Raw genomic sequence first — 17,265 nt, 5'->3', positions numbered from 1 at the left:
TCTCAGTGAGATAAACAGTATTATAAAGATAGGAAAACTGAAATACATAAAAGGCTGAGCATTTTGTTCAAGGACATACAACGTTTAAGTGGTAGACTCAGAACTTGAACCAAGAAAAGCAATGAGGGTCTGAACGAGGATGCTAGCTGTGAAGATAACAAAAAAAATTTTTGAAAAAATATTTTAAAAGTAGAGACTACAGCAGTAACTGACAAAACATTTTCACAGCTCACATCATCATTAAGCATATAAATCTGCTTTCGCTAATATATGTAATTTTTAAAATGACATATGTACCATCAATCTAAACTAAATAATAAAGAGGCTTAATGTCTTTTTTATATTTCAGATAAAATAGAATTATGATTGTTTTAATATTTTCTTCCTACACCCAATGGATGAATTTGACTCTAAAATAAAGTTATCATCATCGATTTGAATCTACTCTGAACCAAGTTAACTTCTGCTGAGTTCTACAGCCACAGACTGAATTCTAGGCATTCATATCATTTATGAAAGACACATGAAGGGCTGAGTGACTGAATGCAACAGCTCATTTCAAATCTAGCTTTAATAAGATAACGTACAAATGGTGAGTCAGAAGAGTCACCTTAGTGGTTAGATAGTGTGTTATTAAAAGAACAAATATATTCCAATATTAGATCTTACCTGGTTACTGATCTTTCAGGTTAATATACACTACACATTTTCAAATCACTGCACAAATGAAAGCTACTGCAGCAATATGATATTCATCTGTATCTTAAGGTAAACTTACATATAACACATCAGATGAGAAATACCTAAGTTCTTCTTTGAATTTTGTTAAGAATAAAACTTCTTAAAATCTACTACAACATAAAACTTACACTCAAAATGAATTATAAATATAATGAAAATTTAAGTAAAAGTATCTCATCTTACCCTGTCTAGTTCCAGTGTAAACTTCTGGTCCCATGATTGGTTGGAAATGGGTTTCCAGCTAGTTTGACCAACCACAGTATTATCTAGCTTCAAAACAGCACATACATCATCTGTAATTAAAATTTATAAACTTGCTTAAAAACTTTAACTTTTAAAACGGAAGTACCAATTTTTTAAATAGTTTTAAGACCCTTTGAAAATAAGGTTTTCATAATCAATATTGAAATTTTTGAATGTTAAATGGCTAGTTTTATATATACATATACTTCCACTAGATCCTCCCAAATTATTCTCTGTGTTTGATAAAAACACAAATAGGAACTACTACCTATTTTGTTTATATTAGAATGTGACTGAAAGGACTAATAGGTGACCAGTAGTAGTTTACCATGTTTGTTTATAAGTTTGTGTATCAATATCAATCATCCAGTATTTCCCCCTCTACATTTGCTATTTATAGAGCTTTTTGCCTTAAATAATTCTTTTGTGTTGTGTTTTTTTTTTTTTTTTTGGCCACTGGCTGGTATGTGGATCTGAACCCACGACCTTGGTGTTATAAGGCTGTGTATTAACAAACTGAGCTAATCTAATTCTTTATTTTCATATTTTTCCCAAAGCCTCTCTCTATACACAAGAAAGCATGGACAAGCTTGCCTTTGTACTCTATACTAGGTTGAACTGTCATATGCCTCCCCCCCCAGTTATACATTTATATATAGTTTATAATTATATTTCAAAATGTCTCTGAAGTGCTTCCTAAACCTCTTGTATTTTATTCTTCCCAAGCTCCTCCTTGTCCCTCATCTCAGGTGGCTACTAGGCTACTATTCCAGTAAACATGTCCGGTCCAGTGGTTGGTCATCAAAGTTTCAATGTTTATTTGGAAGTGACACTAAACCATTAAAAGAATTAAGATGTGACCCATAAGGAAGACAAGCCTCTGTAGATCTAAAGTTTGGCATAAAGAGTGATCCTTGGTAGTTCGTTCTTCCAAAAGAATTAATGTTATTTGTCATTCCATTTTCTAATATATTTTCAATAAAGTAAAACCTGTTTCCTGTAATTACAGGTTGTAATATTTTAAAATTAAATTATGGAAATCACAATTTTAAAGTTTTTTTGTCCGACTTGGATATTTCCCATTCTCTGTCCCCATTGATAAGTCCCTTGTACAGGCCATTTAATTAGTTATATGATTTTTAAAAATTTGGTTACTGAACTGGACAAGTCATCGGTTTTTAGGAGATTTCGACTACTTCCGCTTTTACTTTTACTTGTTCTGCTCATGAAAGATGATCTGGTTTCACTTGGACTCCAACCAGGCAGTGCAATTGATGTTGCTTTTGACCGTCCAGGGACATTCTCTAGGATATCTTGGCAGCCCATAAGACGAACTTCCAAAGTACCTGTTAGCATAAACAAATATCAAATAAGAGTACCAATTCTTAATATATACAACTATGTCTATTACCTATGAGAATACTCCAAAAGTCATGAAAAACCAGAATTAAAATATAATACAAATCTTTCCATAAACTTTTTGAAGACACCTCATATTCAGAAACAGAAAAAAAAAGATCTGCTAAAATAACAAACTGTTCTCCCAGAGGACAGGTTAGGTAACTATCATCTTTCCTGTTTTAATTAGAGAAACCATTGAAAACTCTTAAGACAACTGTACGAAATTTTATAGAAAAGGACAGCACCTTCCAAAAGCTGTCCATAGGGCATAAAATAAAAAAAGTTACATAAACTTCTTGTGTATCTGAATACTCATTTCTCAGCACTGCTAAAGTAGTGGTACCATGCAAGATTCTCATTCTTGTGATCCTGGTTTGATTCCTAGGTGGCACATACAAAGGAACAAAAAGTGGTGTTTGAATACTCATATCTATAATTAAATGGAAGAATTACAGAATTATGTAGATAGAGAATGTGGGAAGGGAAATATAAAGCTAAATAATCTGCCTATTAAAATAGCATACAATTAGAAACAAGGAAATCTATGTGAGTACCAGCTGCATTTAAGTTATATAGTTAACACAGAAAGGGACTTCATAGGTTTTCTTGTATAAATTAACAAATTCCTGTTCTATTCAAGATGTAAAATGACATTATATTTCCATTTTGAGAGTTTAGTTATCCAAATAATTATGCATGGTAATTATCTAAGCATAAAATAACTGCAATTTCCTTAGGCAAATAAATACTAAAGGTGTTCAAAATGAAAATGAGGAACTGTGAGTTAAGTAAGCCATCTGTAAATACGGCTTTGCCATCATTTGGGATAGACTTGGTATACTAGAATAAAAATGGTGCTTCAGTATTAAAATCTTAGATATTGTACATGGCATAACATTTTAGGAGGAGCATTTCCTGGTAAAAGCTGTCCTGTTAAAGTTTTTAATTATTTAAAAGTAACTGAAGGACTTATGTTTTCTAACCAACAAGTAGTGGCAAAGCCTCCCAAATAAAACAACTAAAAAATTCAGACAAAATATATAGAAAAAAGTGTTAAAAGACATTGGCATCAGGCAATGAAGAACAGTGATACAGTGATCCCTGAGAGATGGGAAACAAATGAGATGAGCACTAAGATTGCTCTAGTTTACTGTCTTTGGAGTTTCCCAGACACAATAAAGGGAGGTGGAACGTAGGTAGTCATGTCGAGACAGAAATGAGAGTCTGAGGAAACCAAGGCAGGTAGAATTCACAGGGCAGAGTAAAGGAAAGGAGAGAGCTGTCCAGAGAGAGAACTTTGGAGATCTTCAAAGGGTTTTCCCCACCAAGTATTCATCAAAGTACTAATCAGCACCTGCCTATGAAGAAAATACCTGAGGCAGGGGAAAGAATCGCCCGAAAAGCTTAGAAGGAACAATATTCAGTGCACACTGAATAGAAACAGCATCTGTTCCCATCAACTAGGCTTGAAAATCTCAATTCATGGGGCACTGGAGTGAGTCCTCAGAAGAGTCTTGCTCCGGCAGGAGAGAATACCCCTAAATGATGCTCTTGTCTCACATACAAATCTTAAAAGCAATAACCAAAAGATTAAATTGTTCCCAAGTATTAACTGTGTCCTAGAAGGGCACAGTGGCAAAAAAAAAAGGAAAATTCTCCAAACTTGATAAAAACTATAAATTCAAGAATTATTCAAGACGTTCCATGAACACTGAACAAAAGAAACAGAAGTAAACCTCACCAAAATCCAATTTACCAAAACCAGTGATATAAACAGAAAATACTTACAGCAGCAAGAGAAAAACCACATTACAGAGTTACAGAGGAACAAAGACTAGGATGGCAGATTTCTCACTGGAAATAACAAAAGCAAGACTATACACTTTAAATATGTATAGTTTATTGTATGTCAATTACACCTCAATAAAACTGCTCTAAAAACTGAACACTGATGACGGTGGCACAACCACATGCATTTACTAAAAAATCATAAAACTGTATACTTAAGATGAGTCGTTCCCATGGTACGTAAATTATGCCTCATAAAGCTGATAAAGTGGTAGTGGGGGGGACAGTTGGAGCCTCAATCTTGTGTTAGGCTGTAAAATTCTTATCTTACTGTAAAGTAATAAGACAGATTAAGTGTAATAAATATCATTTTTATTTTAGTTCAAAAGTAACAACATGTTGTGTTTGTGTTATATCTGCTTTATTGTTGTTAATCCAACAAACTTAACTCATTTCCACTGAAAATGCTCAGCTGTAAAAGTCATCCTGGGGAAACTGAAAACATCTGGCTAGTACTTCAAACCCTGGTAACTTATTAAATATTTTAGTAATTTCAATATATCAGGGCATGACAATGCTCAACACCTGCTTTCATTTAGGGAAAAAAAAAAATCAGAAAAGAGTTAAGACCTTTATTAAAGATCTAGAAGTTTCTTTCTCAATGAAACGACACAATAACAACTGTACATAACCACATTAAAAATAGCTTAAAACTACATTCTTTACCTTCATAACCCACAATATGAAATTTTTAAAATAAGCAAAAGCTATGAATTACCTTAAAACAAGTAAATGCTTTATTTCTTTCAATTATCTGGAAAAACTATTTTATATCTATTTTAATAATTCGGTATTTTATCTTGATACAACTGAGTTAACACTTTTTCTAATTCTGAGGAAATCTCATAAAAACTAGTAAATTTCTCAAAATGTGGAGCAAAAAAAATCAATTATACCTTATATCAAAGCAACAAATATGCAAATATCAGTATCATAATCACACAACCACAAAATAAACCAGAGCATAAATGAGACAAACCACACAAACAGCACGCAGTGAAAAATTCTGACCAGTATTTGCTCTTACTTTTTATCCATGTTTGTCTTTCATCATGTCTATTCCTTTATTAATATCAGTATTATTTCTCTTCCTAGTTACTCCATATTTAGCTTAAGGTCCACTAGAAGCTTAAAATATTTTGTTTTAAAAAACTAAAATGTCTTAAGAATTTAGACTGGTGATTTTCATTAGTTTTAAAGTTCAGCAAGGGAATGAAGAACAGGAAAAGAAAGAAATGAAAAGAGGTTAAAGTTCAAGAGTTGTGGGGAAGGAACAGACTAGAAAAGGAAAAAAACTTCCAGCCATATCAGCTGAGTTTCTAAAATGTGGCTTTATTACTTTTCTAGAAATATTGTTAATTTTCAAATATCTGAGAACCATAATCAATGAATCATTTGGAAATTCTTGAATGTCAACAATGTGTTCAGCACTGAGTCAGAAGATGGTAAAACTTTGACAATAAGTAGTCCCTGCCTAATTACCAAATATTATTTACTAATTAAAAATGTATAAAATTTCCTGTGCTAGGGGCTAGAATGACATATAGGTAGATGATAAGGTCTTTGCTCTTCACAGGTCTATATGAGTATTCCAGTTTGGAATTTAAAAAATATATACAACAAGAAAATGAATAATAAGGCAAAGACATTTAATTAGGATTGAGGGGCACTGTGCACAAACCAGTTTGAAGATGCAGGGCAGGAGTTATATAAGATATGGCTGAAAAGATAAACAGATATCATAGTATTAAATGTTTAGACCAGAAGTTAAGTTTTCACAGTACCCTAATGTTTTCAATAAGTTTTTCACTGTGCCCCTAGGCCAAAAGATATATCTCCACAGTTCTGTTTATTGAATAGTTAGATCCAAACATAGGATATCATTGATATTCTAGCAAATTAATAGCTATTTGGATAAATGATACATATAGTTTAAAAGAAAAAGTAGTATTTTTAGTTCAATCTTAAATAAGCAAGATTACTTCCTAATGAGATGTGTCTGCCTACTGAGCACTGTATAATTTCTCAAATTTTGGAATCGGTTTGGAAACTGCCACCCTGATTTCCTATTCCACAGTGATTTTTCATAGGGCTTTTTTTCCTAATCACAGCAATCAAGGAAAATCTAGCTTTACAAATAAATGACATAATTGAAAGGATTGCAGCTCCACCTACTGTTGAAACTGTAAATACCTTGAGCTAGTAGTTTGAATGATGACTATATGAAGTGCGGTAATGCTGTTTCCCTCAAAAACTTCAAATGCTCTGTTGTGCCCCTATTAATTCATTTTGGCATCCAAAGGTGCCTCAGATTTAAGAACCCAATTTTGGAATTGCAAGTTTACGCTGATCCTAATTAGTGGTACAGCAAAGTTTAGCTGTAAATTTATCCTTCAAATTTTAATGTAAAAGTTTGCATAGTATAAAACCGAGTAATGATACCGAAAGCAACTGGAGTGTGATAGTATCCTATGTAATACTAAACAACACTTTCATAATTACAAAATATTAAGTTACATTACAGGTTGAATATGCCTTATCTGAAATGCTTGGGACCGGAAGTGTTTTGGATTTTGGATTTTTTTCAGATTTTATAATATTTGTAAAATATATACTGGTTGAGCATCTCTAATCTGAAAATCCAAATGCTTCAATGAGCATTTCCTTTGAGCTTCATTCTGAAGTAATGTCCTTTTTCTGAGAGCAGGACCGATGCCATTTAAAATAACCCCTCTGTTTTGTATAAACTCAGGTGGGAAAATGTGGGAAGGGCTGGGAGGAGCCATGCTAACTGCAAAATTAGCTTATGTACTGTTGGCTTGCTTGCATTGGCTAATAACTCCTAGTGCGGTGATCCGGCAACTGAGTTGCCACGCCTGCCGCTTAAGAACCGAAAGTAAAAATGGTTCACCGCAGCACTCTGAATTGGCTGGTGCAGTCGCGGCAGCCGGCAATAAAGTTTTTTTTTTTTTCCTTTTCCATATCGGTCTCCGAGGGTGATTTCTCCCGACGCCTATAACTCAAAAAGTTTCAAATTTTGGAGCATTCTGAATTTCAGATTTTCAGATTAGGAACACAACCTATATTTTTTAGGTAACGCCTTTGTTGATATTAATGTTGATAAGAAAATTTAAAGACTCTGGAAAGTCTGTGTAACAAAAATATGTCATATTCACATGGGTCTTTGTAGGTGATGTCAGAGAAAACTGTGGACTAGAAAAGCCCAAAGATGGTCTCTCCACAGAAATAAAAAAACAAAAAAAAATTGGCAAAACCATTAAATCAAATTTATCAGAACTCTGGAAAACAGTCAAAGGTTTACTGCAACCAAACATATGCTTAATCAAAATTTTAAAAGGCAGTGAAAAATTAGTGTGAAAGCTTTGTTGAGTTTTTACTTACTTTATACTTATCCCATTCCCCTCACCCCGCAACAGCTAAATGGCAGTCTTGAAGATGGCAGCCTTCATTTCTGGTATAAGTTCCTGGTGCTGGAGGGAGCAGAGAAGACCTCCTTCCCAAAGAATTGTGGTTGCCTGCTTTGACCTGTCTGAGGGCTCCCTAAAAGACTAACACAAAGGGTTTGCCTTTACTTCACCTAACTAGGAAATCATTGAGGGCAGAGAAGCAGTTAAGTGGAGGGCATGTGGCAAAAATATTTAAAGGCAGAAGAACTGGCCACTGCAGCCTAGGGCAAAGGATATCAGCTGGGGCAAACACAGAAAAGCCTGGGGGGAAAAGCTAGCAAGTGAATGCTTTGGGGAATGAGGGTTTTGCAATGCTTCCATTTACGGTAGTCCCCCCTTATCCACAAGGGCATATGTTCCAAGACCATCAGTGGATGCCTGAAACTGCAAACAGTGCGGAGTCCTACATATACTATAGATGAATTTCTTTTTCCTTCTTCACAGTTTCACAGATAGAAGACTCATTCTTACTATAGATCTTAGCAACTTCACCATATGATTTTTCCCCCCTTATTAAGTCAAGAACTTTTTCCTTTCCACTTCAAGGAAGCACTTTACAGCTTCTCTTTGGCATATCTGAACAGCCAGCATCACTATTCTTGCATTTTTGATCCATTATTAAGTAATATAAGGGTTACTTGAACACAAGGACTACAATATTGTCACAGTCATACTGATAACTGAGATAGCTACTAAGTGACTAATATTAGGTCGTATGAGAAACCTTTCAGCCGTGCCCCATCATGGCGCTGGCTACCCTTCTCTTCCACCTTCTCCTTCCCGCCGGCGACACAATACCTTCCCGCCAGAGCAAATCGCAGGCCAATCAGCACAGGCTCCCTGCTCCTGGCCCCTTAGCAACGCAATCCATCCAATCCCCAAACGCCCCGTGTCTTCAGCAAACCTATCAGCTATCTTCTAACCCTATAAAAGCAGATGTGCCCGCTGAATAAAAAACCTTCTCTGGCGAGCTGCCTTGTGTTTGTGTCTCATCCTTTAACTGGTGCTGAATGTTATTCCTTTCATTGGTGCCGAAACCCGGGACGGGATTGTCCACTGTGGACTCCGTCTCCATCTCAACCAAGGTGGCTCGCCCTCGTCCACCTTTTCGGGTGCTGGCTCTTCACACTCACCACCGCTTCCACCCTTGGGTAAGTCTCCCTTATAAGGCTGCCACCCTACACTGGAATACAGTGGAGCAGTTATCAACCAACTAGACTCTGACGCCCTTAAGAGGTGTAAAGTTACACCTCATTAAGACCTTTACGGTCATGACAGACCTTTCGGCTATCCACTCCCTTCTCTCCAGGAGCCTTTGAGCGTGAGGGTTCAGGGTGGAGGCTCCTTTCTGCTTCTCTCTCCTTCTCTCTCTGGACGCTAAAATGGGTTCCAAAAATCCTGGTACTAGGTTCCTCGTGGCCTGCGGCACTGTGCCTCCTGGGAGCTTGAAGTGTGGGTGATAACCCTCACTCTCCTCCTAATCCGGTTCCTATAGAACCTCTGTGGCTCACAAACTCCTTGGGGGATGTCTCTTGGATTTTGCTGACCCATTTCCGGCCTGGGGATTCATTTCCTCGTTTTCTCTTTTTCTCTTCCTCTTGATTTCCTTATCTCTGTCCACTTCACAATGGGAGCCTCCTCATCCCTTCAGGAAACCTCGCCCCTCAAATGCTTACTCAGAAACCTTACTGTACTCTCCTTTACACCAGATATTAAGCCAAAGCTCTTGATCAGATTTTGCACTCAAGATTGGCCCCAGTACCCCCTGGACAACCAAAACTATTGGCCTTTTGAGGGATCCCTAGACCCAGACCTCCTTCGTGACCTTTTTAACTACTGCCAGTGTCTCAAAAAGTGGAAGGAGATCCCCTATGTGGAGGCCTTTCGTCTCCTCAGACAAAATCCCCATCTTTGTTCTTCATGCTCTCCCTCCCAAGGCTTCCTGGCCTGTAAGTCTCCACCCCTTCTTGACCGCCCGCCTACCTCCTCTCCAACTTCCCCCTCTGCTCTCTGCCATCTTCCATTTCAGCTTCCCCTTCCCTCCAATTCCACAGCTGCCCCCCGTTTCCCCTCCTCCTGCAAAATCTTTTAGTCCTCCACGGACTAGATCACAGGGGTTCCCTCCGGTCCCTCCCACTATTGCACCGCTTCGAGAGGTGGCTGGCCCAGAAGGGGTAATCAGAGTTCATGTACCTTTTTTCATCTCTGATCTCACACAATTAGAGAAGAAACTGGGCTCCTTTACCACTGACCCCAACACCTATGTTAGGGAGTTTCAGTGGATCCTGCAGGCTTACAGTCTCACAAACCATGACATATACATGTTGACAGCTAACACTCTCCTTCCTGAGGAGTGAAGGCGTGTATGGGAATTGGCCCAAGTCCATGCAGACGAAACACACAGGACTAATCCTAACCACCCTACAGGTCCCAATGCAGTTCCAGAACAGGATCCCCAATGGGATTATAACACCCCTATTGGCATAAATTCCCATGATGTTTTTGTTTCCTGCCTTGTAGCCGGCCTCAAACGGGCTGCTCGAAAAGTTGTAAATTTCCAAAAGATGCAGGAAGTAATACAGATGCCTTTGTGGCCCCACTATTTTCAAATCTTTCAATGACCCCTTTTGCCAATAGTCTTAACCTCACAAAATGCCACGCATGCATCGCCTGGAACCTTTTTTTGGTGCAATGGAACCCTTATCACCACTTTCCTCCCCAACATAACTTCTCCTTGCCTTCTTGTAACTGTTGTTCCCCAGCTCACCATATACACCAGCTCAGAAATGTTTCAACTTCTTAATCCCCCAGACCGACAGAAAAGAGCGGCTTTCCCCCCTATCTTGGTTGGTATGTCTTCAACCATTTCCGTTGCCAGTGCCGGCCTCTCGGGAGGAGCCCTGGGCCACTTTCTGTGGGCTGTCAAAGATATTAAATCCAGGTTAGAAAGGGCCCTCACATCCACGGCAGAATCTCTAACCTCCCTACAAAAACAAATAACTTCTTTGGCCCAAGTGACCCTCCAGAACAGGAGAGCCCTTGATCTGCTCACAGCAGAAAAAGGTGGCACCTGCCTCTTCCTAAGAGAAGAATGTTGTTATTATATTAACGAATCGGGTGTGGTAGAAAATAACATCATTAAACTCACTGAATTAGCTACCAGCCTGCGTGCTCCACCTGACTCCAGCCCATTCTCCTCTCTAATGTCCAACCCTCTCCTAACCTGGGTTTGGCCCATCCTTGGCCCCCTCTCTGTAATCCTTCTGGTATGCCTTTTTTTACCTTGTATACTCAAGTTTTTACAAACGCAAGTGGGCAAAATTTCTAACCAGACTTTTAACCAGCTTTTACTTAGAAACTACCAACTCCTAGCAACTGATGAACCCTCTGCCTCTTCTCGGAAACTCCTCACCACATGCTGATGAAACATACAGGACGCAATGGATTGCCTTCCTAGATGCCCTTTCTTCCGATGCCTAGCTACTACACCCGGTTTTTACACATCAGGAGTGGACTCAACAGATTATCGACTTATGGCTGCAGGGAACTTTCATCCATTTCACCCCCCAGGAGGTTCTTTTATATTCTTCCATATTATGGGGTCTCCTGACCATATTCCTCCCTGACACTCCAACCCCTTCCCAAACGACGCCCCCTACCAGCAGGAAGTAGCCAGAAAGAGAAACGTCGCCCTTTTCCTAACAAAACAAAAAGGGAGGAATATTAGGTCGCATGGGAAACCTTTCGGCCGCGCCCCATCATGGCGCTGGCTACCCTTCTCTTCCGCCTTCTCCTTCCCGCCAGTGCAAATCGCACGCAAATCAGCACAGGCTCCCTGCTCCTGGCCCCTTAGCAACGCAATCCATCCAATCCCCGAATGCCCCGTGTCCTCAGCAAACCTATCAGCTCTCTTCTAACCCTATAAAAGCAGGATGTGCCCACTGAATAAAAAAACCTTCTCTGGCGAGCTGCCTTGTGTTTGTGTCTCATCCTTTAACTGGTGCTGAATTTTATTCCTTTCAACTAATGGGAAAGTTACATACACAGACATCTTGGACAAAGGGATAATTCACATTCCAAGTAAGACAGAGTGGAACTGTGGGAGATTTCCTCATGCTACTCAGAACGGCATGCAATTTAAAACTGAAAAATTGTTTATTTCTAGAGTTTTCTGTTTAATATCTTTGGATCACAGTTGACCAAGGGTAACTGAAACTGAGGAAGGAGAAACCACAAATAAGCATGAACTACCATTATTGCTGAGAAACTAGAAGGCTAGGTGCAAGTGGGAGTCATCATCAGAAGAGACTCAAGAAAGCACTAAGCTCTCACCTCTGGTTGTCTCTCAAGCTCTGCATAAGTAAAGGCTGAGTTGTAAACTGTCTGGTGAGTGTTGAAGGTATGACCAACATACACAGAGCCCAGCTGCAAAGACTGGGAAATTTTTTTTTCCTTCAGGCATTAAAGAAAGTATCTGTCAAAACATTACCTCACCTCTATGTTAATGAAACAGACACTTCAGGGACCACACATGACAAAGAATACAGTCTTTAGAAAAAAGATTCTGTAATCTATTTTCTAAGTAATCAACTTAGAAATTCTATGTATAACAAACTATCATTCAAAAATGAAGGAAAAAATAAAGAGATTCCCAGATAAACAAAAGCTAAGGGAGCTCATCACTAGGAGACCTGTCCAGAAGAAATACTAAAAGAAATTATCCAGATTGAAATGAAAGGACAATAGACAGTAACTTGAAAACAAAGTAAAAATAAAGAACACAGGTAAACTAACTACACAGGTAAATATAAAAGCCAATATTACTATATTTTTGGTTTATAACTTTTTTTCCCCCTTTTATGATTGAAAAGGCAAATGCACAAAATAATACTTGTAATTTATAGTAATGTGTAGTGTACAAAGACATAATTTGTGACAACAGTAAAGAGAGAGGCACAGCTGTACAGGAGCGAAGTTTTTGTAGCCTACTGAAGATAAGTTTCTATATGTTCAGACAAGATTGTTAAAAATTCAGGATGTTAGTTATAACCAGCAGGGTAACCACTAAGAAAACAACTCAAACCTGCACATGAGTGTTTATAGTAGTTTTATTCATAACTGCCAAAACATAGAAGCAACCAAGATGTCCCTCAGTAGGTAAATGGGTAAACTGTGGTATATTCAGACAATGGAATATTATATAGCACTAAAAAAAAAAAAAAAAAAAAAAGAGCTATCAAGACATGAAAAGAAAAGGAAGAAACTTAAATAACACGTATCACTAAGTGAAAGAAACCAATCTGAAAGGCTACATACTGTATGATTCCAACTATATGACATTCTGGAAAAAGAAAAACTTTGGAGATGTTGAAAAGATTAGTAGTTGCCAGGGGCTGGCAGGGGAGACTAGGAGGGATAAATAGGTGAAGCACAGAAGATTTTTAGGGCAGTGAAACCATTCTATAAATTACAATAATGGATACACGTCATCACACATTTGTCAAAACCTTTAGAATGTATAACATCAAGAATGAACCTTAATGTTAATTATGAACTTTGGGTGATAATGATGTATATTCAATGTAGGTTCATTGATGAAGGATGAACTGCTCTGATGAAGAATGGTGACAGTGGAGGGGATGTGCATTGAAGAAACAGAGCATTTATAAGGACTTTGTACTTTTTGCTCAGTTTTGCTCTGAACCTAAAACTGTTCTAAAAAATAAAGTTTATTAATTAAATAAGTATATTTGTATCTGCAGGTTCCACATCCCTAGATTTAACTGATTACAAGCAGAAAATATTCAAAAACAAAACAAAAAAATAAGAAAAATAAATAAATTAAAAAAACAATACAGCATAACAACTATTTATACAGCATTTATATTGTATTAGGTATTATAAGCAATCCAGATATATGCAAATACTATGCCATTTTATGTAAGGGACTTATCATCCACAGATTTTGATATCCTGGAACCAATCACCATGGATACCAAGGGAGGACTGTATATACAGGAAAAAAAAGGAGAATATAAAAGAAGATAATCTAGAAAAATTCAGTCAGGGCTGGCGGGCTAGTTCATGTGGTTAGAGTGCAATATTGTAACTCTAAGGTCAATGGTTCAGATCTCCACCCCCCTGCCAGCTGCCAAAGAAAAAAAGAAAAGGAAAAAGAAAAATTTAATCAAACACAAAAGAAGGTAGTATCAGAAGAATTCCGGGGAAAAAAAAGGATTAACACTTGTACAGAACAAATAGCAAAATGGCAGAAGTAAGCCCTTTCACTGTATAATAAGGAATTTGGGGGGCCGGCCAGTTAACTCAGTTGGTTAGAGTGGTGCTGATAACACCAAGGGCCAGGGTTCAATCCCTGTGCCAGCCAGCCACCAAAATAAAAAGAAAAAAGAAAACAAAAAGAATTTGGCTGGGTTTTGTCTCTGGTCTCTGGGAGGGAACAGCTTAATCCTTGGAATCTCCCCCAGTGATAAGAGTATCTTTGTTATTCATGGTGATCTCCCCAGCCCACATTTGAGTTTTTGCTAATAAGGTGGGCCCCAGGACAGTTTGAGGATGGGGGCTGGCTATGCTAGAAAGACCAATCATAGCAGTAGGGGGTTGGAACTTTGAGCCAAACACTATCAGCCTGACCTTCTAACTTCCTGAGAAGGGCCTGAGCTTAGAGACTGAATTCAATCATGTTAAGCTTTGGACACCCAAAGTTCAAGTGAACTTCCTGGGTGGTGACAGACATTGATGTGTTGGGAGGGTAATGTATCCTAAGGACACAAAAGCTTCGTGTTTGAGACCCTACCAGTTCTTGCCCTATGTGGTTTTTTTTAGGCTGGTCCTAAAATGAGCCCTTTATAACAAAACTGTAATCATAAGTACAGTGCTTTCCTGAGTTCTGTGAGTTGTTTCAGTGAATTGCTGAGTCTGAGGTAGTAGTGGGAAATCTGGAATTTGTAGCCAATTGGTCAGAAGTGCAGGCACCTGGGAAACCCCAAGCTTGTAAGCTTGTCCTAAAGTGAAGGCAGTCTTGTGGAAGATTGTGCCATAAACCTGTAAAAACCCAAATGCCCCAAGGGATCACACCCTGATCACATAAGTCTTTCTCGGCCACACCCCATCATGGCGCTGGTTGCCCTTCTCTTCCGTACTCTCCTTCCTGCCGGCGCGAATCACACACCAATCAGCTCACCCCAAGCCCCATGCGGTATGCTAAGTAGGGACTGTATTTTAAGCCAATCAGCCTTCCCTAAAAGCCCTATATATATGTGTGTGTGCCGCCTAATAAACGAGCTCTCTCCGGTGGATCGTCAACTGGTGTCGACTTGTCCTTTCAAAACCTATGAAATTTAACCTAATCTCTCAGTATTTAGCATCAGAATTGTACCGCATCTTATCAGTAATTACCTTAAATGTAAAAGAATGAAACTATTCAATTAAAATTCAGATTGGCAGAATGGATTAAAAAAAATGATCCAATAACATTATCTAAAAGAGACTCATATTAGATCCAAAGACACATATAGATTAAAAGTGAAAGGATAAAAAAAGATACTCAATCAAAATAGTAACCAAAAGGGAATGGGGGTGGCTATCCTAATATCAGACAAAATAAAAAATTTTATAGGAGACAAAGGATATAAAGGATATCCATATACGGATAAAAGAGTCAATCCATCAAGAAAATATAATCATTATAAACATATACTCACCTAACAACAGAGACCAAAATGCATGAAATAAAAGCCTACAAAACTGAAGGAAGAAATACAGACATTTCCACAAATACAGTTGGAGACATCATTTCCCCGCTTTCAATAATGGACCTACTAGAGTAGTTATAATCCAAAAAATGTAAAATAACAAGTATTGATGAGGATGTGAAGCAACTAGAACCCTCATTTCTGTTAGGACTATAAAATGAGACAGCTGCTATAGAAAAGTTTGATGGTTCCTCAAAAATTTAGATAGTTACCATATGACCTAGCAATATAATTACAGGTATATACAGCCCCAAATTGAAAATATGTGTTCAAACAAACCTGCACGCAAAAATTCATAGCACTATTCACAACAAACAAAAGGTAGAAAAACTCTAATGTCCTGATGAATAAACAAAATGTGGTATTTACCCATACAATGGAATATTATTCAGCTATAAAAGGGAATGAAGTACTAATACAAGTTACAACATCAATAAACCTTGAAAACAATATGTTAAGTGAAGGAAGCCGGACACAAAAGGCCACAAATTACATAACTCCATTTATATGAAATATCTAGAATAGACAAATCTATAGAGACAGAAAGCCAATTAGTAGTTGCCAGGAGCAGGGAGGAAGGAGGAGTGACTGCTTATTGAGTATTGGTTTCCTTGCAGGGTGATGAAAATGCCCTAGATCTAGACAATGGTGATGCTTGCACAACACTGAGAATATACTAAATGCCTCTGAAATGCAAACTTTAAAATGGTTAAGACAATAAATTTTACGTTATGTGTATCTTACCAGTTTTTTTTTTTTAATCTGTGCACTTTTTTTTCTATCATTAAAACAAGATTAAAACAAAAATGCACAAAAATTCAGTAAATACATGCTACATACCTGTTAATGCTGCTGGTTTGGATAGTGTACTATATTGATTTTGTGTAGATATCATACTTTGACGTGGACTTAGTGTTGGTGATGCAACAAGTGAAAGCTCCTCAATAATAATACTGCTTTTGGGATGATTCTTGGGAAGTTCATTTAATCTTTGTTCTAATGAATACTTTAAAAGGTCCAACTTCTGGCTTGATTCATTAAATCTTGCTTGAGCCTTGGACAGAGAAAAGACAATTGTTGTCATTTAAATAATCACATTGCTTGAGTAATGTATTTATTAAACAAATTAAGATTTTTATTTAAAATTACTTCTGAAAGTGCTTTTCTGTCTGTTACTTTTCCTGAGCCAAGCAATTTCATTACATTCTTTGCACCTTCTGCTACCGCAAACTCTATCCTAAAATGATGTCTTAATTCTTCCATCCGCAGCTCAAGAGGACTTATCACTGGTTTTGCTAGAAGAAAAAGAAAAAAACCCTTGATTTAACCATTTATTTGACTTTTTAATATGCAGTGATTAAAAATCATGAAAAATAAACGAATCTATATGACATTAAAAGAAAAGTGAGTCTTTATATCAGTAAAAACTAATATAATGTTGAAATTCAGAGCCTTCCATTTTAACCATTATACAGCTAAATAACAAATCTGAAGAAAAGATTTTAGAACTGAAGATATCCATATATTGCAACATCATGAAACAAATAGTTTCTAGTCTACTTTTAGCAACTAGCTGTAAAGATTCTCTCTGGAATTAAAAAAAGAAAGAAAGAAACAAAGTCATACTCTTAGACATGCAACAGATTTTTAAAAATAAATCATTAATTTAAAGTATTTGATAGTCTATTAAAATGAAGAGATACAATTCTAGATCAGTATCTTCTTGAAATATGAGGGCCAAACTTCTTAAAGCATCCATCTCATGTAAAGAGTATAAAACCCAAGATTAAAAA

At 37.4% G+C, this 17,265-nt stretch overlaps 1 protein-coding gene across 2 annotated transcripts in view; it reads right to left on the bottom strand.

Annotated features, from left to right (window-relative positions):
* The window catches only part of PKN2 (protein kinase N2), a 130,882-nt gene that overhangs the window by 41,503 nt on the left and 72,114 nt on the right, over positions 1 to 17,265 (bottom strand). The window contains exons 5-8 of one of the 2 annotated variants that reach the window (XM_063104989.1): positions 16,622 to 16,767; positions 16,313 to 16,526; positions 2,145 to 2,330; positions 925 to 1,034 (exon numbers count right to left, since the gene is read on the bottom strand). In XM_063104989.1, coding sequence (XP_062961059.1) covers positions 925 to 1,034; positions 2,145 to 2,330; positions 16,313 to 16,526; positions 16,622 to 16,767 — 656 coding nt within the window. The remainder of the gene's footprint in view (positions 1 to 924; positions 1,035 to 2,144; positions 2,331 to 16,312; positions 16,527 to 16,621; positions 16,768 to 17,265) is intronic. The other variant, XM_063104990.1, reaches the window with a different exon arrangement.

This window comes from Cynocephalus volans, chromosome 8 (assembly GCF_027409185.1).
Source record: "Cynocephalus volans isolate mCynVol1 chromosome 8, mCynVol1.pri, whole genome shotgun sequence".
Classification (NCBI taxonomy): domain Eukaryota; kingdom Metazoa; phylum Chordata; class Mammalia; order Dermoptera; family Cynocephalidae; genus Cynocephalus; species Cynocephalus volans.
This window is presented reverse-complemented; position numbering and strand designations above follow the sequence as displayed.